Raw genomic sequence first — 27,784 nt, 5'->3', positions numbered from 1 at the left:
TTGGGCTACAAGTGCATAGTGTTGTCAGCAGGCAAGGCTTTGAAATAACTCAATTCCTCCCCTAAACTGAACTTAGAAATAAACGTATATTTTATACTGATATATTCTCTGGGTCCAGAGAAGCTTTTTAAATGATGATTGAAGCTTTGCCCACATTAAGGAAATTTATAAGGTATCTAAGGTAACATTCTCTGTAACTAATTATGCCTGAGCATCTAAATAACTTTTGTTACTTCCACCATATTATTAGAGCTTATTTGCTATATGAATTCTTTGATGTCTAATAAGAATTGAACTTTCATGGAAGGGCCTTCCACATTCATCACACTGAATAATACCACTAAAACCTTTCCCACAGTCTTTACATTTATAGGGTTTTACTCCAAGGTGTACTCTATGATGTCCCATAAGATGTGAGAGTTGAATGAAGGCTTTTCCACATTCATCACACTTATAGGGCTTCTCTCCAGTGCGAATTCTCCTGTATTTACTAAGAGCTGAGCTTTGACTAAAACTTTTTCCACATTCATCACATTTATATTGTCTTCTTTCCCTTTGTCGACAGTTTAACCTACCCTCATTTTCAATAGCATCTTTGGATTCAGGTTGCTGAGGAAGATCTTTGCTAAATCTGTCATTTATTTCCCCAAGGAATTCCATATCTTTGGGCATATCATCTTTCTGGGATAATTCTTCATTCTCAGTCTTGGTTTTGTCACCTGTAACAAATAGTACACAAACAGAACCTAGTCTAAGTTTGAAAGACAAAAGCCTATGGTAGAAAATATGTAAATATTATGAATGTATTACAAAATAATGAGAAGTCGTAACACATATAGCACATATTTAGTACCATTTTGGTTTTGGTACTATCATATTATATAGTTATAATCTAAGAAAGAATTAAAAGAAGCCAGTAAGGAAGACAGCAGCAGCATAAGTGATTTGAGAGTAGATTGAGAGAGAAAGGCATAAATGTTGATCAAAGGACTACTTGAAGATCCTTCCCAAAGGTAGAGTGGTAAATGTTTATGTGTGGGACTACAAATATGCCAAGGATAATGAAGGGAGACAGACTGGAGAATAGAGGTGGTGAGGGAGGTAAAATTTCCATTGAAACATGTAGGGCCTGAAACAGGTGGTAAGTGAGAGAAAAGGTGAGTAATAGTGACTGGAGAGGAAAATAAAATGTGGGGTATGAGAGGAATATAGTGAAAATATAAGAATATAATGAATCCTCCAAGAAAGAGCATGTATAGAGGATAATTAGTTGGAAACAGAGTGAAAAGCATGCAGGTCAGGGTATATAAAAGGAAAATAAGCAGGAAGTAGTGGCAGATGGTTTAAAGTATGTGCTGGGTTGACTTTTTTCCTGAAACTGATATCTTCACTATTGTCTTCTCCTGCCTAAATCCTAGCTTGATAGTTTCTAACTTTATTGTGTATCAGACTTACTTGAAGTGCTTATTAAAACGCAGACTACTGAGATTCTCCTACCCACTAGCTTCTGAATTGGTAGTCTAGATAGAACCCAAGAATTTGCATTTTTAGTAAGTTTCCTGCAAAGATGCATACTGATGCTCCAGGGATCACACTTTGAGAAACACTGCCCTTCCCGTTGTTCAAGGGCCATCACAAATACTGTCTCTTTTGGGAAGTCTTCCCTAATCTCCCCAAGTAGATGTGTTGTCTTTCTTTTCTTAATCCTCATGTTCTCAACCCCAGACTGTAGAACTTGACACACAGCAAATATCAAATAAATATTTGAGTTGAATTTTAAATAAAATAGTTGTGTTGATGATTTGGAGGGTAGTAGCACCTACTTTGTTATGCTGAACCACTATCTCCCCAACTCACAGCCAGGACCATCTTCCAGTGTTATTGTGGCACATGTAATAACAAGAGTCCTTATCAGATGATTCCAGATAGGTTCCAGCTTTGCTGGTCACTGAGATGAAGATAAGTCCACAAATATTAATTGATAACCATGTGAATTAGCTCTCTGACAGTCTATGGGGAAAAGAACAGGGTTGACACCCTGGTTGATACATTGTATCAGGGTTGATAAATTGCTGACTGCAAACTGGTGCAAACACCCTGTATGGAGATTCCTCAAAAAATTAGGAATGGAACTACCCAACTATCCAAATCCCTGCTTATCCAAAAAAATTAAAAATCAGCATATTACAGTGACACAACCACATCAATGTGTACAGTAGCTCAATTCACAACAGCTAAGCTATGGAACCAACCTAGATGCTCTTCAATAGGTGAATGGATAAAGAAATTGTGGTATATATATATACAATGGAATATTACTCAGCAACAAAGAAGAATGCCTTTATGACATTTGCAAATAAATGGATGGACCCAGAAACTATCATGCTAAGTGAAATAAGCAAGTCTCAAAAAACCAGTTTGAATGTTTTTGCTGGTTATGTGGAAGCTAACCGACAATAAGGGGGAAAAGGGAAAGAAAAGATATTCAGTAGATTAAACAAAGGGGCATAAAGGGAAGGGAGGAGGTAAAGAAAAAAAAAAGTGGAATAGATCCAAAATAATTATCCTACGTACTCATATGAATACACCACAGTGAATCCCATCATCCTGTACATCCATAAGAATGGAGTCCTAACTAGAATAAGATATATTACATGCTTATACAATTATATCAAAATGGATTCTACTGTCATGTATAACTAAAAAGAACCAATAAAAAGGACAATATTGAATTTTTAAAAATTTTTTAAACTATTTTTTAGTTGTAGTTGGACACAATACCTTTATTTTACTTATTTATTTTTATGTGGAGCTGAGGATGGAACCCAGGGTCTCGCACATGTGAGGTAAGCACTCTACCACTGAGCCACAACTCCAGCCACTAGTGTTGAATATTGAGTGATATAAAACTGGAACAGAGTTGAGTTTGACATATCTTTACACTAATAGAAAAAGTCAGTGTTACAGCATATTCAGAAAAGATCCCATTTATTTTTTGGTAGTGGGGATTGAATTGAGAGGTGCTTAGCCATTGAACTACATCCCTAACCCCTTTGATATTTTATTTAAAGACAGGGTCTCACTAAATTGCTTGTAAGTTGTTAAGGCTGGCTTTGAACTCTCAATCCTTGAAATACTTTAAAATGTGTTACAAAAAATTATTAAGATACTTAGGTATCCAAGTTCTCTGTCATTTATAAAGATCATTCTGTATAAAATGGCTATTATTGTAATTCTCAGTTATTTATACATGGAAATGACTTCTACTACCCTAGCCAACAGCCAGTAGTAATACTGTCTTGTTGATATGTATACAATAAATAAAGAAATAAAATAATACTGCATTAAAGCACTGTAGTATTCTTTCTATTCAACAGTAAATTTATTTTTAAAAGATACTGGCTTTTTGGTACAATATCATAATGGTTTTAAAAAACTGGTCTGGACTAGTAAGCATGAGACCCAGGTTCTGATTCTAATCTCAGTTCTTCCTGTAACTACTTATGGAAACTTGGACAAGCCACTATGGGTAAAAGCCATTGTAAAATGAGGACATGGCATAAAAAAGGATGAATTTATGTTATTATCAAGAAAGTGGTTGGTACTGGAGAACATCATACTAAGTGAAATAAGCCAGACTCAGAAAAAGTGTCATGTGTTTTCTCTTGTATGTGAAAGCTAGAGAGAAGGAGAGAAACAAGATCTTGTGAAAACAACAGGGAGAAATTAGGATCAGGAGGAGGGAAGACAGGAGGGAAAAGGGAGGTAATGGGGAATGATATATACCAAATTATGCTATGTGCAGGTATACTACAGTGAATATATTATAATTATAGTGTACCAGTAAAAGATTAACAAAGTGAGGTCTTGGACCAGACATTACATACTTTTAAAAAAGTTGAAAGGCACTTCTTGAAATATATGTGCCTTGATTTTTTGTAGGATTTTTTCTTTTGTTTTTTTGCTTGTCCTTTTTTTTTTGATGGAAAGTGTGGAACACAAAAATTGTGGAAGGTTACTGGTGGTATAACTTGGAAAAAAGTCACATGTGTAATGTTCAATATAGACAAAATGGACTTCCTTAAGAATTCTCAGGCTTCACATAAGACCTGGATTTCGTGAAGCCTCATATTTTAATTATATAGTATTCCCTTGAAAGGTGACTTTGGTAGCAGCATATGTGCAGGCTTCTTCAATTTTGTGTTTTTCTGGATTTATGCTAACAGAAAGCAGAATGAAAACAGCCCAGAAGTATTAATGGAAAAGCAGAAGGAAGGATCATCTAGAATTTGAAGTGTTGAATAGATGAGCAATACTGTGTTCTACATGGTAGAATTTAATATGTTGACATGTAACACCATTATAATGAACTCTGTTATGAACAAATCCTGTTTCCTCCAAAATTCTATGCCTCTTCAGAGAAAAGAGGCAAAGACTCAACATAGATAAGCTTTGTAAGATAGTCTGTACCTTTTAGCTTCTGTCCCCCTCCCTAACTACTCTTGCTAAGGGTATTAATGTCTAAATGCCAAATTCTAAGGAATATTTACTGGTCTTTATCTTGTGTCCTATTAGTAGCATTAGCTCCTTCTGATCTCTCCTCTTGCCTGAAACTCCACCTGTGGCTTCAAGTGATAACATTCTTTTCTGCTTCTTTTACCTCTGTTCTTTCTCTTTCACAGAATCCTTCCTCCACCTGAACTTTAAACAGTGGCATGCCTTAGGATTTTGTATGCAGTTCTCTTCTGTTTTTACATTATGCCTTCTTTCTCCTCTACACCCATTTACTGGGGAGTAACTGCCAAATCTCTTTCTATACCTTTGTGCTAAATTCAGAACCATATTTTAAGCTACATGGCTCACTGGATTTTATGTACATTAATGTTTAACAGGCCACAGTTCACATAAAAATTGAATTCACTACCTTTAACTTTTCTTCACACAAAATGGACATCTCTCTCTTAATTTTCCTCTCAACTACTGGCACTGTTTTTGACCCACAGGACCAAGTTACAAGCTTGGATAGTATTAAAACTATCCCCTCATATCTAATCAAATCTGTTCATTATACTTCATAAATATCTTTTGAATTTTTGGCTTCTTTTCCAGCCTTATTACTACTCTGGTCCATCATTATCTATATTTGAGAGTGGTTCTTCCCCCATCCACTTCATGTTTATGTTTTTTCTCCCTACTGTAGTTCTATGACACAATTACAGACTTGGAAGATAGGAAAAAAGAAAATAAGTCATCTATTATTTTATCAAAATAAAATAAAAACTTGATACAACCACTGCCTACATACTTCCAATCTTTTTCTGTTATACAGGAACTTTAAAAAAATCCTTACTTCTTAAAATAGATTCTTATCATCTATGTTACCTACTTTTGTATTTAAAAGCATAAAACAGACCTCCTCCATCTATAGAGAAAGGGTAAGAGGCACTGAAAAGGATAGGTCTTGGGTAACTGGGACTTAAAATTTACTTGTTTTTTAGTTTAGCCTGTGGATACACTAGACAACTGGCTTGTGTAAGGTTCCGGCGAAACGTCGGAGGAAGAGACCACAAAAGACTGTCTTATGCAACAGCAGAAGGGAGGGTTTATTTGGAGACCAGCATGCTAGGGCCCAGAGCTCTCTATAACAAAGAGAGATGGAGCCCTGAGAACAACTTGAGCAGAGCTTATATACTTTCCCTGGAGAGGGCAGGGAGAGAAGTTACATTTTGTAGTTTGGCAGTTGGGGACAGCACATTCTGGGAACAAGATTAGCAGACAGTCCACAGTTGGGGACAGCACATTCTGGGAACAAGATTAGCAAACAGTTCTTAAGATTTCAACAGTGTTTTGTTAAGCATATAGAAAAACGGAGTGACAAGTACCTATTTTATTAATCTTTCACTTGCAATTAGTGAGTTGGGATGGTGACTAAACCCGTTTAACTCACTAAGCCAATTTAAAACAACCCTATTGAACTAATAAATCCTTGTTCTCTTTTCCTTACATCTTTTAGCATGGTGTTATGTTGTAGACTGAGTTGTGTCCTCTCAAAAATTCATACATTGAAGCCCCAACCCTTAATGTGACTTCATTTGAGAAAGGGGCCTTTAATAAGGTAATTAAGGTTAAATGAAATCATCTGATAGGACTGTAACCCAACAGGACTGGTGTCCTTGTAAAAAGAAGAGATACCAGGAATGGTGTACAATAGAGAAAAGGCCAACTGAAGACACAGTGAGAAGTCCGCAAGTCAAAGAGAGAGGCATCATCAGAAATTAATGCTGATCTTGGACTTACAGCCTCCAAAACTATGAGACAATAAATTTCTGTCATTTAAACCACCCGGTCTATGGTATATATATATATATATTTTTAAACGGCAGCTCTAGCTGATTAATTAGAAGAACCATGAATTCTCTTGTCCCAAAATGAAAACTTAAGAGAATTTGGAATTAGAATTATTAGATAACAACAGATAGAAGTGTAAGCTATTATTAACTTGAATGAGTATTTAAACTCTATATTCTACCCATTGGGTCAACTAGCAGCTTTTATATATATAATGAAAAACTGAAATAATTCATTCTGTTTTGGGACGAGGGTAAAAGAGGATAAAATTCCCCATGGTGAGGTAGAAGACAAAAGGGAAATCTTTAAAAGGAAAGGATAAAAATGAGAAAGTTGCACTCTGCTATTGTTTGTCCTCTTTGGAATTCATGTTGGGGTTTAATCCCCATTATGAGGTATGCATAGTGTTTAGAGATGAAATCTTTGAAAGGTGATTAGGATTAAATGAGTTCATCAGAGTGGAGTCTTCATGATTGAATACCAGTAGCTTTATGAACAGAGGGAGAGAACCCAGATGATACACACATGTTCCTTGTCCATTGACATGTGATATCTTGTGTTACTTTGGGACTCTGCCAGTAAGAAGGCACTTACTAGGTGCAGCCCTAGACCCTGACCAGAACTGAGTGCAAAAATAAACTTCTTATGTTGATTACATATCTAGCCTATGGTATTGCTAGCAATCGAAAATGGACTAAGTTACCTCAAACCTAAGAATCCATCTCTTCTCTCATATACAAAAAACTGGCTCCTTACCATTCCTATGTAGCTTCCCAGGTTCGAGTTCTAGCTGGGTCTTCTTGGGATGAAGCTGGACAGTCTGCAATTCACTTGGCATTCCAAAGGGGGCCAACTTGTCCAAGAGTATGTCCTGTCTTTCTGAATTAGCTTGGACCTGGGAACAATGAAGTATGATTAGGCTTATCATAGATAGATTTTGTGACAACTGAAAAAACTTCAAATAAAGGGTCTTATAAAGCATCTGTAGGGGCTAGGGTCATAGAAAACTGGTCAAATTTTTATTATTGGGAAAAAGGGTAATCTCCATAGTCCAAGAAAAATAAAAAAAAAAAATCCTGTCTTCTCCCATTGATCACACAGAAGTCCAGGATCATAATTTCGGGATTTGGATGATGTCTAAAAAAATCACCTAGCCCAACTATAGCAATGGGGGCATTTCTTCTATAACCATGCTATTCAGTATAGTAGCCACTAGCAAAATGTGCTTGAGTAAAGTTGAGTATAAATGGAGATAGACTAAGTATAAAATACATACCAAATTTCAAAAACAATACTAAAAAATCTAAAATACCATGTCTTACATTGATTACATACTTTGAGTTAAATAAAACATTTAATTTTACCTGTTTTTATTTTTAAATAAAGTTATTATTAAATAATTCTGTGCCTACTAGGAAATTTTAAATTATATATCTGGCTCACATTAGAGTTGTTGGACAGTGCTGTTCTACAATGTCCTTAACATCTACTTGAATCTACTTCAATACTTCTGTGGAAAGGGAGTGTCTCTCCCAATTTAGTTATAGGTAGTTTTAAATGTTAGAAAAATCTTGTTTCTTTCAGATGCCTATTTGCCTTCCTATAACTTCTCACTGATCCTAGCCTTCTAAACTAAAACAGAATCCATCTAGTGTTGTCTTTTCTTTTTACTCAGTTATATTTTAGCTATATGACATAGTTATGTCCCTCACTAAGTCTTGTTCTTTTCTAGGGTACACATTTTGAATTATGTTCAGGTATTTCTTTCATATGACTTTTTTTTGACTTGGTCTGTATACACTGATCAGTCTAATGACTGTCTCATCACACCTGCTTTTGGGGCTCATCAAGCTCTCTTTCCAAATCCTCCAGCACAGTTACTGCCTCCTCTCCAGTCTCTGGATGGTGTGCCTGCACCCATTCTTGCAGGTCTGTAGGAAGAATGCTCAGGAACTGTTCTAGCACCAACAAGTCTAAAATCTGCTCCTTGGTGTGACATTCTGGCCTTAACCACTGGTGGCAGAGCCTCCAAAGCTGGGTAAGAGCTTCACAGAGTCCAGGTGCACCCTGATAGCAGAGCTTTCTGAAGTGCTGTCTGAAGAGTTCTCTCCTACAATGACTAAACTTCTGTGAGATGGAGTCCTGTTCCCAATAATGGTTCTCTGCTTTAATCATAGGTCCTTTTTGTTCTTTAGGTTCCAGGGCTAAAGCCATTTTGTACTTTATCAGGACATTAATACTTTATCTGGGATTGATTCAAGGACAATCTCTTAGGATTTTGCTTCAAAGACACTCCCAAGGCATAAAAAATTGTTACCATAGAGAAATGACAAAAGCTGTTGCAATGATAAATACACCAGAGCTGAGTCAGAAAAAAAAATGTCTTATAAGTGGCTATAAAAAAACAGAAAAACAGTGACAGGATTTGAATGTGTGCTCTACCATGTAATTTAGAGAAAATTAGTTACCTAGACTAGAGTTTAACTAGAGGTACATTTTACATGTATATAAAATGATGCTGCTCACTGAGTTAATGTATGGAGTAAACGACAAAGGTTTGCCCTGGCAGGGCAGCTTGTAATCATGGAAGTACACTAAGTATTAACAGTTTTGTTAAAAGGCTTTTCCATTCCACATCTAAGATTCATGGGTTTACTTGTGTCCCCAGGATTGGTTGTGGAGGTCATGTGCCAACCCAGGAATGGGGTCTAACGGATGTCTCCACGAGAGGAACCCGCAACCTGTGTCATTCCACCCCAGGACCGCCTGGAGGGTCGCCCTAAATCCTCAATTGTAGATCTTTTGGGGATGGGGGCAGGACAATGGCAGTGCATAGCGCCCACGACAGGGAGTTGTGGGAAGGGGAATGCTGCTGACTACAGCTGTGCTATTCCCTACACTTTTCTACCTGGGAGTCTGGAAATACTCACCTCGCGTGTGGACAGGAACAAGGGAAGCAGCTGACACCCCTAAACCGCCTGAACAAAGGCTACATTCAGACTAGTTAGGGACCCGTCGCGACAATCAGGTATTTCTGGATCGCTCTAGGAAGCTTTGCCTTGGTGGTAGCTTCACAGCTTCTCTCCTCTGCGCTAGCCTGTGGAGGACCTGTTTCAGTACCTCTATTGATGGGCCTGGGGGGCCACAGGCACGTCTGGTATTTAAAAGCAAAACAATACCCCAAACCAACTTTTTCTCCCTCTAGAAAATTTTTCGGTTTAGTTATTAAGTAATGTAAATAACTAGTGCATTCACATAAATTTATTAAAAAGAATAAATGTCCCTTGGCATATAGTTTTGACAACAAATATTTCTCAAGTCTTGTACATCTTTCCATAGACACATATTACACTCGCCATGTACCTGCTACACAAATTGTAACATATCTATACCTTGTTTATTTTTCCTCCTACCAGGTGACCTTGAATATGAAGGTACTCCTGAATCTTGCTTTAAAATTTTTTAAAAACTCTATAGTATTCAGTTGTTTATGTACCATAATTTATTAATAGCTACTTCATTGGTGGTTACATAGATTGCTTCTGATTTTTCTTTTTCAAATGCTGCTGCAATAAATTATTGTGAATATACATCATTTCCTGTGCATAAAAACATATTCACTTAGAGAATTACTAGATCATAGAGTAGGGATATACTTTGGTAAGTGCCAAGTCAGCAATCACAGAACCCACAAGTGATGTTGTTTTTCACCTAGACTTGTCAACATAATGTTATATTTTGATCTTTGCCTAACTGATGGGCAAAATATACTGTCTTCATTTTGTCCTCCTTTTCCCCCTTCTTTCCACAAATACTGATTATTCACCTTCTATGCCAGGCACTATTCCAGAAACTGGAACTATACTTTTGAGCAAAACATTGCCCTTGTTTTCATTGAATTTGTAGCCTGTTGGAGTCACAATGAGGCAAATTGCCAGAGTGACTCTATCTTGTGCAAACATTTTGTGGGAAGTAGCACATGGGGAGAAGTTTACATTAGGTTAAAGAAAGTTATGAATAGAGAGAGAGAATATATGCTGCACATAGCAAATAGTTTTCTGAATTCTGCAAACAAACATTCCGGGAAGTTAGAACAATGTCCCAGGGAGGAAGTCATTAGTTAAAAAATATTAACATATTGTACTGATAATAATAGAGGTTCTCCTTGCTAGAACTTACTTATGATAGTAAAGGGATGAGGAGCAAAACTCAAAGGAGATTGGCTCACTCATGGTTTAAATGACTACATAAGTTAGTTTTTCTTTTCTTAATTTGTTCTTTTTTTAAAATATACAACAGTAGAGAATATTTGGATATACTATACATACATGGAGTGTAAATTCCCATTCTTTTATAAATTAGTTTTTTTCATTGCCATGGCAATCCATGAGGTAGTTTATCTTTGTGTGAATACCATGACAATATTTGAATGTGTATGTGAGATGAGAGGTAAGAAAGAAACAAGAATAATGGTGTATTAGATGGTGGATGTTAGTTCTAAGAAGAAAATAAAGGAACTAGGGAATTTTAGGGTGAGATTGAAGTAATATAATCTAAACAAGATGCTCACAGATGACTTCATTTAGTAAAGACAGAAGGAGCTTATAGAACAGGCCATCATTTATAAAGATGTTTCATAGAGAAAGTTAGCAAACTCAAAAGCCTGGAGTGTATTTGAAGAATTTTAGGAAGAGAAAGATGACTTATGTGTCTGGAGCACATGAGTAAAAGGGTGTTGGGAGGAGTGAAAGACCATGGGAGAGTGAAAGAATATATATATATATATATATATATATATATATATATATATATATATATGATATATTTTTCTTCAGGATGGGAAGCATTTGGGCCTTCTGAGCAGAGAGATAACATGATCAAACTTAGGTACTAAATAATATTCTGGTTGCTGTATTAAAAGCAGACTTGTGCTGGGTGCAGTGTAGCATGCCTATAATCTCAGTTGCATGGGAGGCTGAGAAGGAGGATCACAAGTTCAAAGCTAGCGTCAGCAATTTAGCAAGGCTCTGTCTCAAAATAAAATATAAAAAAGGGCTGGGGATGTGGCTCAGTGGTTAAGTGCCCCTGGGTGTTTTCATTGGTACCCAAAACATAAAACAAAAACCAAACAACAACAAAAACCAAAACCCAGACTTGGATGTGAAGGGGTTTGAGCAAGGGCAGAAATAGGCAGACAAGTTGGAAAGCTATATTTTCTATAGAGTGGGGATGACCTTTGAAAAGTATAAGAACAAAGTATCCTAAAGAAAAATGTAAATGAAAGTCATTTTGAAAAAAAAGTTTTAAAATTTTGAATGAAAAAAGTCAAAATAGAAGTTAAAAATAAAAATATACCAGACACCTAAAAGACATGGGGCTGATTTTCCTAACATACAAACATAAAATACAAACATAAAATACAAACATGAAAAGACCAATAGAAAAACTTATAAGTGTCTGCTTGAGTCTTGACAAAAGACTCAAGCAGACACTTATAAGACACAAATAATAAGGACAATAATGAATAGGAAAAGGTTCCCTAACAAAGAATTTAAAATAAGAAATATTAATTTTTTTTCAGATTGCTAAAGACAAAATAATGGGCAATATTCAGTTTCGGAGCATGTGGAGATATGATTGTTTTGCACATTTGTAGAATAGCTAATGAAATTAATATACCCATACCCCTCAATCTTCTTGGAATCATCCATATAGAAATGCTTACTATACAAATCATGGACAAAGAAATGTTGTTTATTTAAATTGGGAAACCTAATACTCAACATTTGTGAATTTAAATTTCTATGTCCATTAAAATAGCACTCACTTTTAAAAACTTAAGATGCCAAAGGTATATGGGCAAAAAAATGTTACAAACTATGTTATGATCATTTTTTGTAACAATAATGTTAAATATTTTCACAGTGACTACCTTTCCTTTTTCTTTTTATAGTGCTTGGGATAGAACTCAGGGCTTCACACATGCTAGGCAAGTGCTCTGCCCCTGAACCACATCCGAGCCCCACAGTGATTATCATTTGGGATAAAGTTATAGAAAACTGCATTTAATATGTATTTCTGCAAAATATAAATTGTTATAAAAATTTGCTATTAGTATAAACAAGAAAAGAAAATGGTTGAGGGGGTATGGGAGCAGGAAAGATGGTGGAATGTAATGGACATTATTACCCTAGGTACATGTATGGCCACACATATGGTGCGATGCTATATCATATACAATAAGAGAAATGAAAAGTTGCAACTGCTGTAACTGTGCAACTGTGTACAATGAATCAAAATCATTCTTCTGAAATATATAAGTAATTAAAATAAATAAATAAATAAATAAATAAATAAATAAATAAATAAATATTTTAAAACTTAATTGTTTTAAGAACCCTATTTATTCTTCACAATCTCCAAAACGTTTTTCTGTGCGGGGAATATCATCAGTATCCACCCCCACCGACCTCATACACACCCAGATTCTCTGCCTGATAAGTCATCCTGTAAAAGGATGTTAACTTCTTTAAGAGGAAAATCAGATCATCTGTGATTTTGAAGGACAAATACAAATGATCAAATAGACATGGGTGGAACATTTTTAAAGTACAGAAAACAATAACTTCCAAATAAGTTTTATAATGTTGTAGGGCAGATAGACAAGGCACTGAAGATAGCAGGAAACAGTTTTATTTGGCTGCAGCCAGGTTCAGAGGGCACAGCTTTTGCTGTAATTAATTAATCCCTTGAACCCCGAGTTCAGGCAGTTTCAGGACTTTATACCCAGCATGTAAAGGGAGGGGATCAGAAGTTCACCATCTGCAGAAGTTTATATAAAAGCAGCTTTTTCTTTCACTGCTCTGGGCAAATTAGTGCTTCAAGGACAACACCTGAGAAGGGGAGAACTGTTACCACAGAGCCCAATTGGTAACTTCTCTTATCTTAAAAATGTAGACATCTCTGTGAGGCTCCAGCTCAAGGCCAGAGGCCTTGTTTACACATTTCTACAAACTACTATACTGGATACATGTTTGTGAAAAACTAGTAAGGGGGAGGGGTGTTCAGCATCTGTGGTGCTGATTTCTTCCAGGCTAGTGGCCAAGTAAAATAGGGCAACAGGAAAATAGGAAGTTTAATTACATTGAACTTTTTTGTAGAGACTCTTTTGCTTATAATCTTAAAGCTTTTGGAATGAGAGGCAGATATCTTTAAGCCTTTTCAAAGCCACTTGGTTTCACTTGGAGCAAGTTAGAAACTGATGTTTCTGTTCAGAGGAATAGCATGGATGAAAGTTGCAATGATCACTTTGGAGCTGCTTTACTCAGGATGTAGTAAGAACTGGTCCTCCAGGAAGGGGCAGTCCCAAAGCACAGTTGAACAATGGTGGACCAAGAGCACTCCTGGGTTTTGAAGCAGGTGACTCCAATTGACCAATAGGAAAACTATTATTTAGAAGTCTATACAACTCAGTCATAATTATCTGGGATTTCCCCAGGGCTACAATCTTCAAGAAAAGAGACATGATAATTCATAAGAAAGGTGGCAAAGTAAGAGGGTATCCCAGTATTCTTAGATTTCTGAAAGAATAATGAGTATGGATAAAAATAGAAGACTTGTTGGAGAGGAGTGATCATGAGCTATAGAAATGGGGTGCAAAAATCATAGAGAAAATCTGCAAAATCTCAGCATCTCCCAAGCAATATCTGGGCATGAGACATCATATGGAATTCCACTAAAAATGTATGTGAAAAGATCCTCATGAGATTTTCTTCTGAAGAAGATTGGTTGGAAGGTTCAAATGAGCTTAAAAATGGGAAAATCCCACCTGATGAGCAGGAGAGGCTGGAGAAATTTACCAGATGTGACATCTTCATAATATGTTCCTTCACTCTCTTCTTCCTATGAAAGAGTGTATGAGTACATTGTACAATTTTAAAAGAGTGTTCAGAGAACATAAATATATGTCTAAACTAGACTGGCCCAATGGCTAAATGTAAGCAATCTATTCATAATTCTCATTTCTCCACTGATTGTGAGTTTGAACTTCAGTAAATTCCCAATGCCTTTTGAACAAACTTGTATGGGTCTTTGTTAAGAAGACTAAGGCTAAAATGCTTTGGGTATAGAATCACATAGAGTTTATATCATAGATTTTGTGGGGGCAGCCACAATGTCTACCACATGCCTTCATCTGCTACATGTGTACCAGAGCTACATACCAACTTCATTTGTAATAACCAAAAATTGTTCTCCCAGGAAATCTTTGAATGAAAGGTACCCAGAAGTATCAGTTCTGTCTTTGTTGGTGGTTCTGAATGACAAACAGGTTTCCAGGTCTAAACTAATACAAATAAAATTATAATAAAAATTGAGGAGGATCTAGCTAAAAAGGAATATTTTGGTAATGAGAAATTTTAGCAAGAGTTATTTCAACTCCCAAAATTGCTTTGTGGATTAAATACTAGTGTATTTTGGTTATGGTTTATACATTATAATGCTGGCATCTACCATTCAAGAATCAATAAAGAAACCATGCTTTCAATAAATTCCCTAACACATGTTTATTGAAAACATAATATTTGTGCAACGTTCTGACAGTTACTAGAGATAACAATGAATTAAAATTAAGACTTGGTTACTACACACATTCAGAGAATATGTGTAACAAATAGTTCTAATAAATGAAAGCAAAGATGTTTAAAAACCAAGACTCTGCTTTTCTGTCTTTTGGTGTGATAGACCAAAAGACGACCACTTTCTTTTCATCTTTCTTTTGGCGTGATAGACCAAAACCTAAGGCCTCCTGCATGCTCTGGCCTCTCCCACATGTTCTAATCCATCCTATTTCACTCTTACTTCATCTTGACTTTGTGTCCCACCATCAGTCATTCTAGAATCCCAAACCAGCATCAGTACTTACTGACCTGAGTTTCCCAGTTTCCTGCCATCCCCAGTCAACTGACTGTCATGTTCCAAACTAAAGATCTGGGTGAATGCTATTTAGGTATGAAGGAATGGCACATCAGGATGTGGTGGTGATGAGAAGGGTCCTAGAATCAAATGTCTTCATTTTAAGACATTCTTCCCCTACTGAATAGCTGTGTAAACACTCTGACCTTCAGTATTCTCATCTGCCCAATAGAGAATAATTCTTATATAAATGTTTATTATAGTCATTCACATCCTAATACAGCTTGAGGAAACTACTCATCTTCCTTTAACGGTTTGAATGAGCCAGCTGTGCAGGAGATGTACTTGTCTTTCCTCTTTTCTGTGGTCATCAATTTGAAGTATACATTCTGGGGCAATTGCAGTCCCGATAGTATTTCTGTTAGCAGTGTGGTGATGTTATTTGTTTTGTAATATTGGTTCAGCTCACACACGTGTCTTTCATTTATCTCAGGGCCCAGCTTCTAGAATTTGGCTAATTATCAGCTGGGTCAGTGCAGGTGATGGATTCTTTGTATCTTACCATCCTGTAGGATAATGGTCTGAGCTTATTCCAAGAGAAGTTAGAATCCTTTCCTATTCTGTTAGAAGATATATGTTATACAACTTGACCAGAGACACTGAATAGGATATAATGGTCTCTTTCTCCTTTTGAGAGCAGCTGCAAGTCACAATTATGAGAGTGGAAATAAAGGAGAATACAGAAATGAAACTAGTTTGGAAAAAATCTGTGCCCATCCCTAATAGTTGTGAGATTCAATAACTAATCCCTAGAAATTTAACTAAATGCCTAGAATATCATTATCTCTCTTTACTGAGAATAATCTGCAAAGAATTTTGAGTAAGGAGACATAATTTTCATTTTACTTACATAATTTTATTTATTTTACATTTTGAGTATATATTACTATTTCTAAAACAACCTATTTTATGAGAATGCTTATAAAGTGTATCCCTGACTAAAGTTCTAGCTTCACTGAAGTTATAGAGTGTAGGGACGATACATTTCTCAGATATATTACATTATTTATTAGAAATTTTAGATTAAAATTATAGATTTTCAACTCTGACTTATTTTTGGTGCAATATATATATATATATATATATATATATATATATATATATATTAATGCAATGTATTTTTATGGTATTAATTATTGACTAGGAATGTTCCCGTTGTTAAATTAATTCAGAAATAGGTTATTTTTGGCTGGATTAACTAGGTCTTTTTTTTCCTTCTCTCTTTCTTTTTTTTCCCCCACATAGTCAGTATCCTTGATCAGATAGAAAAAGTTTCTTCTACATGATCTTTTTCAGCCCTATAGAATGGGAAGCATGTTAGAGCATCAACTACATATTGTAACTCTCTTTGATCTTATAAATTGAGTTCCCTTAAATCCTTCATTAATGCTTGCCCAAACAAGTGGGGACTGTCCAAGTTACTTGTTGGGCATTCCCTTCTGGCTCTCTCCATTCAAATGCAAACAGATATTGAGAGTCAGGATGTACAGGAATGTAGACTTTGCATGTTTTAAATCATGCACCAGTTTGTGTCTGGAGGAGTCCACCTTAAGATTATATAGGGATTAGGAGGCATTGGGTCAATGGGAAAGACTGCCTTATTAATTATTCTTAAGTCTTGAAGCAAAGGATAATCCCCATTAGTTCTTTTAACAGACAGAATTGGGGTGTTACAAGGCACCCAGAATCCATGATTTAAAAACTTAGTAATTAAGGGCTGATTGGCAGCAAGAGCCTCAGGTTATCAAGAATATTGCCTCTTGTCAAGTTTTGGAAATTGCTCAATAGAACAAGAACCACTCAAATGGTTTGAGAACTTGGGTTTATTTACAGTAGCATACCCATATAAGCTATTGCTCTAAATTCTGGGCCCCAAGCTGTGGTAACACAGAAATTTTACAGATAGTTTAACATCATTTATTAGCTATGTACCACTGTCAGATTTGAATTTTTGGCCTACATGACTAAGGACATGAGTGGTAATTCTTGTGGCAAGCCTGTTTACTGAAGCAGAGAGAAAGGTCCAAAGCAGGCCAGCACCTGCAGGTGATAAGGGAAATTGTGCCTTCCACAGGCAGCTGTTTCTCAGGATAATTGCAAGTAAACATACCTAAGAGCTATACTTCCAACCTAGCACAGAAAGGTTACAATTTAAACCAGTATTTAAACAACACTCTTACAAAGAACACAGCTATGAATATTTCCCCTCTTCAGTTAGAGAAATTAGTAGGCTCCTTAAATCTAATCATGATGAGTAGGTTTGTTTTGACCCTCCCCGGGATTCCAATGTTCCATATCTCAGGATCTGAAGGCATTGTGAAGATGTTCTCTGGGATTTGTGTTAAAGCCTTAAATATCATAGGTGATTCCTGTGAATTTTCAAAAAATGATCTGAGCTCCTTCTTTTTAAATATATCTTGACCTAACAGAGGGTCTCTGGATAGTCAGGCCTATAAGGAAGGAATGAGGAAATGTCCAGTCACCCCGTGTGCAAAAACCCTGGTTCATTAAAGTGTTGGGCCTGGGACTTTCTATCAATTCTTGTTAATCTGGCAAAATCTGCTAGGTAATTTGCCAAAGAAAGAAATAAGAACAGAATAAATGGCAACTGTATCACATAAGAATGACATGGGTTTATCTGCAATATCCAGTATTACCCTTGATTCCATCTATGAATTGTGATGGAATTGCCATAGGCCAATGGAGTCTCAAGGTCTTCTCATTTTTTAACCATTAGGACATCAGCAGAATCAGTTGTCCTGAAGTCCCTTTGATCTTCAGGGTAATGATATTTTCAGTGTCCTCATCACTCACACTGTGGCTATTGCATGGGAGCAAAGCCACCATTGGGCTGTTATACATCCAGTGGCTCGATTTTTTTTTTTCAGAAGAAACATTTCCTGGGTGGAGATATCTTTTGAGTGTATAGAAAACTAGATATGAGTAGTGCTGCCATCAAGATATGTACTTCCCATTCAATTACCTTATCATTTCTTCTCTGGGCCATTAATTCCTTTTCCTGTTCTTGGTTATAATATGTGGATGTAGCTATTTTTATTAGCTCATCAGAGGGAATTCCAAGACCCAAGCCTAGCCACTGTACTTTCTTTCTAATGTCTGGGATGACTGAATGATAAACTTACCTATTAAAATTAATGGTCCTTCTAGAGAACCTGAACTTATAGAAGTGTATTTAATGAGTATAACCTAAAGGTGTTTCATAAAAAAGCAGGACTTTCTTTATTGTCCTGCCCTATTGCTATTAATTTTGCATAGTTTAAAGGCTTTATTTCACTTTCTCTCAGACTTTAATTTAAGCAGAATAGGTAATGGTTCTGCTTTTTCCTATCTTCTTCCTCATTATAATTTCATTTAAGGTCTATAGTAGGAACTGCAGTAATTCATATAAGGTAACCCTGATCTATAAGATGCAGTGATCTCTAAAAGCTTAAGGAGATCCTGTCACTTTCTATCACTCTGTGCTTCCTAAAATCTGTCCAAATAGTATTATTTATATCCTTAAAAGTTAAGTCCAAATCTTTGATTAAGTGTTGAAAGTTCTCAGTGTATTGGTGTAGGTCATGTGTAAATTTTCCTAGATATAGTCTGTTCTGTTTTAGATCCTTAAATAAAAATAGGACTCGAACCCCTGTAATGCCAAAGTCTTCAGCTGCTTCTTGTGTTATAGAATTCACTCTCAGAAAGACACCAAGCACCACTCCAAGTTCTTGAAGTCTTGAAGAACTTGGGTTTCTTTACACTGATGGACCCAGATAAGCTAGAGCTCTGAAGTTCTGGACCCAAAGCTGAGGTTACAGGGGGCTCTTGATAGGAAAGTAGACATCATTTCTTAACCAATATAATATTGGAGGGTTTGATATCTTGGCCAATGTGACCAAAGAGCATGCACAGGGAATTTACAGTAAGTAGTTTATAGGTGCAGAACAAAGACAGTAAAGCACCTGTGAGTGCTGTCATGAAGTGGCCTTCACCATAGGCAGTAGTAATGCAGATAACTTGATTTTACTTCATGAAGAGGCTATAATTCTAAGAACAAAGCTTACAAGATCATTGTTTAGACAGCAATTAATTGATATAGCTACATTTATATAGAGTTCAGAAAGTTACAAAGTATAGGAAAATTAACTCTTTCCTCAGAGGAAGGTTCTTTATCTTAATGTTCTTATAATTTTATTTAGTAATCAGGTCTGGATCTTTGTCACATTCCCCCACTTAGAGGCATGCCTGTTTTTGTATTAGACACCAACCTTAGAGATTTCTCTTATGTGAGATTGGGTGTTTAGGGTCTTCTTGTCCCATTGCATGATAATTAGATCCAGAGGTCAAGACCATCTGTAACCTTATCACTTTAAGATGTGACATGACAAATCCAGTTAATCTCATGTTTTCACCATTTATATCCATTTGTCCACTAACATTTCCCCCTCAAGTATGGGATACCCTGAATCACACAGGGAATAAGGGTGATGAAGTTTAATCAGTAGCTACTTTCTGATGATTAGGGTTGTAGGTCTATAGTGTTGGCATTTTGAATCCTTGTTATCTGTCAGTGAAATGCTTCATATTATTTATAAGGTCTATCCTGGGGGCCAGGGTAATTATCTGGTTTGATAGAAACAGATTATAAAGCCGTCTGGGAGGTGGATGCCCTATGAATAAAACAAGAAGACATAAATATAGGACAAAAATTGATACAGCAACAGACATAGTAAGATCAAAATACAAAAATGATATGAAAATGACTATAGATAACAGCAATTTGTTCCACTAGGAAGTACCAGAAAACCAGCTAAAAGGTTGATTCCATGCCACAAAATGCAAGGACATAACATCACTTATTTGAAAATTAAAATCTTTAAGGATTTGAGTTACATTGTCAGAGTGCTCAGGAACACAAAAACAATATTCAGTCTAAATAATGGCACAAGTGCCAACCCAAGCTGTAGTGTGAAAATGCAAAGCCATCTAGTTTTGTAGGATTTTTTAAATGTAATCTCTGTGTTAAGAAAAAAATCTAAGAATTCTTCCTTCATATTTTCTGGTCTTACTTACTCTTCATGGAGATGACACAAGTGTACATCTTCAGTTTCATTTAAAAAATGTTTTTCTTTTTAAATGACCATGTAGAACTGTACTTAGGCTATACTCTCCTGCCAGGTAAGACCAAGTAGGTCAGAACTGACCTTGTTTTTATCTGTTGTTAAGAGTCAGCTGAGTTTTTTTAGGGGGTCACACTTGAGAACTTTGGAGAAGCTTCTTGGCTCCTTTAGCTTTCTCCCATCAGTTGTGCCATATTCAAGGATGGGTCAGGGTCTTGCCAACCACATGTGGCTTCTGTTAGAAGCTTTAGGGATATGTGTTTTTCCAATGACCCCCCACCCCTTTTTGCAGAATGCACACTGGTTGCCTTCCTGTTCTCTGTAGTTGCATTTATCCTCCTAATTGGGAGGTCATGTGGCTCAGAATTGCAAACTCCTTAGAGAAGCCCCTTTATTCATTTGGTTCAAGCCAACCTCAAAGAACAAGACTGACATTTAGGCTGTTTTTTCCCCCTCTTGGCCTTTTTACTTTCTTAATTTTAGTCTTCATGTTTTAAATATCTAGCAAGCCAGTTTCACCAGTCATAAAGTAGAAGTACTGGGTTTCACAGTAATTTACCCCTTCCATTTAATTGGGGTCAGTATTAGCATTGATAGTCACCTTTACATCCTGTCTGTCCTATAGGTGATGGCTTATTATCTTAAATTAATTTAGGTTGTTATATAAGACATTGGAGTTTGCAAGGCACTAACAGGCAATAGTTGTCAAGTTAACAAGAAAAGTGCAAAAAAATTAAGAATAAAAATATATTCAATTTGTGTAATAGTTGTGAACCAAGAAAAATAATTTTTATAATCTTAAACATTTATTAGTTATATATTATATCCCCTGCTTGAGATCACAGTGATTTTTACAACAAAAATTACTCTTTTGAACCCAATTTCAAATAAGCTCAAGGATATCCTATTTTGAAGCCATTTTAACATGGAATAAGTAGAGGAGCAAAGCTGAATCTCAGTTAAGGTAGGGCTTTTCACAAGGTCTATCCAGGGGGCCAAAGTATAAGAGAGCGTTTAACTTCCTTTTTCCTGGAAAAAATAGAAAAATGCTTCCATGTTTTACAATGTCACCTTTAAACAGATCACGCCCTCCTGATTACTTTTTTAAAAATTTTTTTATTTTTTTAAATTTTTATTATTGGTTGTTCAAAACATTACATAGTTCTTGACATATCATATTTCATACATTTGATTCAAGTGGGTTATGAACTCCCATTTTTACCCCATATACAGATTGCAGAATCACATCGGTTACACATCCACTTTTTTACATATTGCCATACTAGTGTCTGATGTGTTCTGCTGCCTTTCCTATCCTCTACTATCCCCCCTCCCCTCCCCTCCCCTCCCATCTTCTCTCTCTACCTCATCTACTGTAATTCATTTCTCCCCCTTGTTTTCTTCCCTTTCCTCTCATTCCTCTTATATGTAATTTTGTATAACAATGAGGGTCTCCTTCCATTTCCATGCAATTTCCCTTCTCTCTCCCTTTCCCTCCCACCTCTCATCCCTGTTTAATGTTAATCTTCTTCTCATGCTCTTCCTACCTGCTCTGTTCTTAGTTGTTCTCTTTATATCAAAGAAGACATTTGGCATTTGTTTTTTAGGGATTGGCTAGCTTCACTTAGCATAATCTGCTCTAATGCCATCCATTTTCCTGCAAATTCTATAATTTTGTCATTTTTTAGTGCAGAGTAATACTCCATTGTGTATAAATGCCACATTTTTTTAATCCATTCATCTATTGAAGGGCATCTAGGTTGGTTCCACAGTCTAGCTATTCTGAATTCTGCTGCTATGAACATCCACTTAGCAGTATCCCTGTAGTATGCTTTTTTTGGTCTTTAGGGAATAGACCGATGCTGAGGGCCATTACCAAGTAGGAATGACGCATCAAAATTTCCTTGCCAGCGTACCCCATGTTAAATGGACTTGCCTTGGAATTTCGCTGTTGACATTGCATGTGTGTTTGAGAAAGGTGACCCTACTCAAGGACGAGGGTGGATCCAGGATTAGGGTGTATCCTGCAGTTTGAGGAAGTATAGTATCCCGGTCCTTGGGTTTAGGGCATTCCCAGTTTAAGACAATAGGGATTTTAGGGAAGTTGGAGGTTGAAGATTATTGCTGCCAGGATTAGGGCGTTCCTGCTCCAGTTGAGCTCTCATGAGATTCTGAAAGTATATGGGAGAAAAAGGCTCGTGGAGTAGGTGATTTGGGTGGCAGCAGAACTGGGATTGCCCCAGAGCGTGTGTAGAGGCCGGTGTGAGTTCGGGAATAAAGAATTGCTGTTTGAATCTACAAAGCTGTGGTGGCTCATGATTCTGTGCCAAGCCAAGACTTTGGCATTTGGTGGTCCGTACGGAGAGCATCTGAAACTTGGAGGTAAGTGAAATTGCTCGCCCCTGAGGGAAGGCGAGAGAATGGGTGACCATTTCAAAAAACAATGTGTTCTTGTTTTGATTTATTTCGTTTTTGTTTCAAGCTGCCTGTCCCTAGAAATTTCTCAGGCAAATTGGGAAAAATCGATGGCTCAAAGTTTGAAGTTTGTCAGCCCGGAGAAAGAGAAAATTGATACAGCAAATTTTTATTCAGTTTTGTTTCATTCAGTTGTGGTTTTGTTTTGTGTTATCTTATTGGGTTGCGTTATCTTTATAGAAGATTAGAAATTAGTAAAAAAGAAACTGAAAAGGTGTTAAGTAAATTGTTAGAGATTCAGACCATGGAGAAAGACATTTTAGATCAAGCAAAAGAGAAGGTCTCTCGAGCTAGTCAGAGAGAGGAAGAAAATTTAAAGGAAAAGGGGTTATTAGGAAAAAGGCCACAACAAGAGGCTGTTACTAACTCCGTTTTATTACCAGAGGGCATAATTCAACCAACAGCCCCACCAATGGAAACAGCTGAGTGGCCCTCAAACCCCGTAGTTGATAAGTGGGATCCTGAGACAGGACCTCAAAGATTAGCATGCCCTGTACTTGAACAGGTAGGAGGGCAGCGAATTCACCATGCTTTAGATTTTAAAACAGTGAAGCAGTTAAAGGAGGCTGTAACAACCTACGGTCCCCAAGCTCCCTTCACGGTAAGCATGGTCGAATCCATTACTAACTTGGACATGACGCCAGCAGATTGGGCTAGCAAGTGTAAATCTGTGCTAAATGGAGGACAATATTTGTTATGGAAAGTTGCCAATGAGGAATTTTGCACGGAGACAGCTAGGCGAAATGCAGCAGCCGGTTACCCTCAAAGAAATCTAGATATGCTTTTAGGAAAAGGACCTTATGAGGGTCAACAGCAACAAATTGAATATGGTCCTGCTATATATGCACAAATTGCTGCAGACGCAGTTAGGGCATGGAAGACTTTACAAGGACATGGAGATTTACAAGGTCAGCTATCTAAGGTAATACAGAGACCTAATGAACCTTACACTGACTTTGTAGATAGGCTTATTCAAACAGCCGCCAAAATTTTTGGGGATACAGATCAAGCAATTCCATTAATAAAACAACTTGCTTATGACCAAGCAAATCGTTGCTGCAGAGAGGTTATTAGACCATGGAGACATGAAGACTTAAATACATATATTAAATTATGTAGAGATATTAATGAACAAGGGCAAGTCTTGGCAGCTGCAGTACAACAGGCTTTAGATGCCAGGCCAGAAACATGCTATAATTGTGAACAAACAGGACATTTTAAAAGGAGTTGCCCTATAAGAGGAGGTTTTAACAAAACTAGAAATCAAAGGAATAGAATACCGGGTATTTGCCCACAATGCCGTAGAGGGAGACATTGGGCTAATGAATGCCATTCTCAAACCATCATAGAAGGTACTCCATTATCAAAAAACGGACAAGGATCAGGTATTTACCCACGATATCGTGGAGAAAGGCATCAGGCTTCATTGTCAAAAAATGGACTGAGGGGCCCAATGCTCCGGGGCCCACAACCACAAATATACGGGGCAGTGGAGGAACCCAGCAACACCATCAGAGTGGTGCCCAGGACACATTGTCCATTAAATCCCTCATCAGACAAACCCAAGGGAGTGCAGGGTTGGACATCTGCACCTCTGCCAGAGCAGTATTAACTCCAGAGATGGGAATTCAAATTATTCCTACAGGAGTAAAAGGACCTCTTTCCCAAGGAACAGTAGGCTTATTATTGGGATGTAGTTCATCTACATTAAAAGGACTTATGATAAGTCCTGGGGTAATTGATCCCGATTATGTAGGTGAAATAAAAATTATAGCTAGTTCTCCAGGAGGTACATCAGTAATTTCACCTGGAGATAGAATAGCACAGTTGTTAATAATACCCAGCCTACATAATAAGTTCTCTAGTCATAATGTAGAAAGAGGTTCTAAGGGATTAGGCTCCACAAGTGTAGATTGGGCTATGTTGTCTTTAAATTTAGATTCTCGCCCGATGCTAAAACTAAATATTCAAGGTCACGAGTTTAATGGGCTACTGGACACAGGTGCTGACCTTAGCATCATATCTCATCGAGAATGGCCAAAACATTGGTCATTACAACAAGCCACTCAAACGCTTCGAGGCCTAGGAGTGGTGACTAATCCCCATAGAAATTCTATGGTATTAAATTGGAAGGATCCTGAAGGATGTGAAGGAACTATACAACCATATGTTTTGGATCACCTTCCTATTAATTTATGGGGACGAGATGTCCTGGATCAACTAGGTTTGATGTTAACAAATAACATCAATTCTAATGCGCCCACTACTAGGGCTAGACAAGGTGTTAAGAAAGAAAAAAGATTAGGAAAACAAGAACAAGGTTTAGCAGCACCAATTCAATTAGATCAAGGAACAGACAGACATGGGTCGGATTTTCAGAAAGGGCCACTGAGACAATCAAAATTACTTGGAAATCAGAAAGACCAGTGTGGGTTCCTCAGTGGCCCTTGACTAAAGAAAAGATACAAGTAGCCCATGATCTGGTCAAACAACAATTAGCGGAAGGACATTTACAACCTTCCGTATCTCCCCATAATACTCCCATATTTGTCATCAAAAAGAAATCAGGTAAATGGAGATTATTGCAAGATTTAAGAGCCATTAATAATGAGATGGTTATTATGGGACCTGCTCAATCAGGGATTCCTCAATTGTCTGCTTTACCAAAAACGTGGCATGTTTTAGCCATAGATATTAAAGATTGTTTTTTTTCGATTCTAATTCATCCCGAGGATAGTCCACATTTTGCATTTACTATCCCTGCATTAAATCATGAAGGTCCTGATGAGAGATATGAGTGGAAAGTACTCCCTCAAGGAATGGCTAACAGTCCAACTATGTGTCAAATCTATGTTAATAAAGCAATCCAGCCACTTAGAAATCAAAATCCTGAACTAAAAATATTTCACTATATGGATGATGTATTATTAGCACATAAAGATAAAAACATATTGCTGGAATGTTATGCCACACTTACGAACTTATTAAAAAATTATAATCTAGAGATAGGAATAGATAAAGTACAATTAAATTTTCCAATTAATTATTTAGGAGTTCTATTATCCTCAACCATGGTCCGTCGACTGAAAATTCAAATATGAGTAGATCAACTCAAATCACTCAACGATTTTCAAAAGTTATTGGGAGACATAAATTGGATAAGGCCTTATCTAGGCATACCAACAAGAGAGTTGGGACCTTTATTTGATATTCTAAAGGGTCCGTCAGATCCAAATTCACCCCGAATGTTAACTCCTAAAGCTAGAAAGGCATTAAAAATTATTGAAACATATATGGAAAATATGCATCTAGATAGAATTGATATAAGTTTGCCTTTTTTATTTATTGTACTACCAACAAAAAATATTCCTACAGGAGTATTTTGGCAAGAAGGTCCATTATTGTGGATACATTTATCTTATTCTCCTAACACTATTCTTACTAGGTATCCTGAGGCTGTAGGACAATTAATACTCAAAGGAATAAGAGCAGCAAAGGGAGTGTTTGGAATTTCTCCCAATAAAATTATTACTCCAGATACTATGGATCAAATTGATGAGTTAGCTAATGAGTTAAATACTTGGGCAATAATCATGTGTAAATCTAATGTTTCATTTGATAATCATTTGCCATCGAATCCTTTGTTGTCTTTTTGGTCTAAGCATCCTGTAGTTTTTCCTAAAATGATAAGGAAAACACCTATCATGAATGCTCCAAATATATTCACTCATGGGTCTAATAATGGTACAGCAGCCGTAGTTACCCCTGATCAAACTTTTACATTTTTAGTACCCAAACAATCAGCTCAAGAGGTAGAGATTAATGCAGTTTTACAAGCTTTTGTGATGTTCAAAGATTCTGTATTTAATTTATTTTCTGATAGTCAATATATAGTTAATGCTATTATATCCCTTGAAGATGCTGGTAGGATTTCCCCTTCCTCTACTGTTTTTTCTTTGTTTTCCACTATACAAAGTCTAATATGGGACAGAAAAGATCCATTCTTTATAGGACATATTAGGGCACATACAGGATTGCCTGGAGCCCTTAGTTTGGGCAATGATTTAGCAGATAAAACTACACATGACGTACATATTTTCTCTACATTAGAAGAAGCTACAAATTTTCATAAAAGGTTTCATGTTAATGCTAATACTTTACAAAAGCGTTTTAAAATAACTAAGGAACAAGCCAGGCATATAATAAAACAATGTCAAAATTGTGTGACCTTTTTACCACAAGTTAATCTTGGAGTCAATCCTAGAGGACTGATACCTAACCATATTTGGCAGATGGACGTCACACACTTGCCAGAATTTGGAAAATTAAAATATTTACATGTTACAGTTGATACTTCTTCTGGATTTTTGATGGGCTCACTTCATGCCAGAGAAAAAACTAAAGATGTTATAGCTCATTGCTTAAAAAAATTTGCCACTGTGGGTGTTCCTAAGCAGTTAAAAACTAATAATGGTCTTGGTTATACTTCTGCCTCTTTTAAACAATTTTGCTCATCATTTGGTATTACTCATATAACAGGAATCCCATACAATCCACAGGGACAAGGCATAGTTGAAAGAGCTCATCAAACTATTAAAACGTACCTATTAAAGCAAAAAGAGGGAATTGGAAAGGGGTATATATCCCCCAAAGATAAACTTAAAATAACCCTTTTTACTCTAAACTTTTTAAATTTGGATTCATCAGGACTTAGTGCTGCGGAAAGACATATGTATCCGAAAAATGTACATAAGCCTAAGGTACTTTGGAAAGATATTCTAACAGGAAAATGGAAAGGTCCTGATCCAGTTATTGTCTGGAATCGGGGTTCCGTTTGTGTTTTTCCACAGGGAGAACAGCAGCCGATT

General features: G+C 36.6%; 1 protein-coding gene and 1 long non-coding RNA gene across 5 annotated transcripts in view; one reads left to right on the top strand and one right to left on the bottom strand.

The window, feature by feature from the left end:
• ZKSCAN8 (zinc finger with KRAB and SCAN domains 8) overlaps positions 1 to 8,562 on the bottom strand; it is a gene marked incomplete at its 5' end in the record, with an annotated part of 32,560 nt that extends 23,998 nt beyond the window's left edge. Inside the window, 3 exons of one of the 3 annotated variants that reach the window (XM_081295367.1) lie at positions 348 to 719; positions 7,105 to 7,243; positions 8,179 to 8,562. In XM_081295367.1, coding sequence (XP_081151493.1) covers positions 348 to 719; positions 7,105 to 7,243; positions 8,179 to 8,562 — 895 coding nt within the window. The remainder of the gene's footprint in view (positions 1 to 347; positions 720 to 7,104; positions 7,244 to 8,178) is intronic. The other 2 variants (XM_081295369.1, XM_081295368.1) reach the window with 2 other exon arrangements.
• The window catches only part of LOC308649643, a 48,053-nt gene that overhangs the window by 10,550 nt on the left and 9,719 nt on the right, over positions 1 to 27,784 (top strand). The window lies entirely within an intron of this gene.

This window comes from Spermophilus citellus (assembly GCF_964194105.1).
Source record: "Spermophilus citellus genome assembly, chromosome: 5".
Lineage (NCBI taxonomy): Eukaryota > Metazoa > Chordata > Mammalia > Rodentia > Sciuridae > Spermophilus > Spermophilus citellus.
Note: the sequence above shows the minus strand (reverse complement) of the source record. Positions and strands in the feature narration are given on the sequence as shown.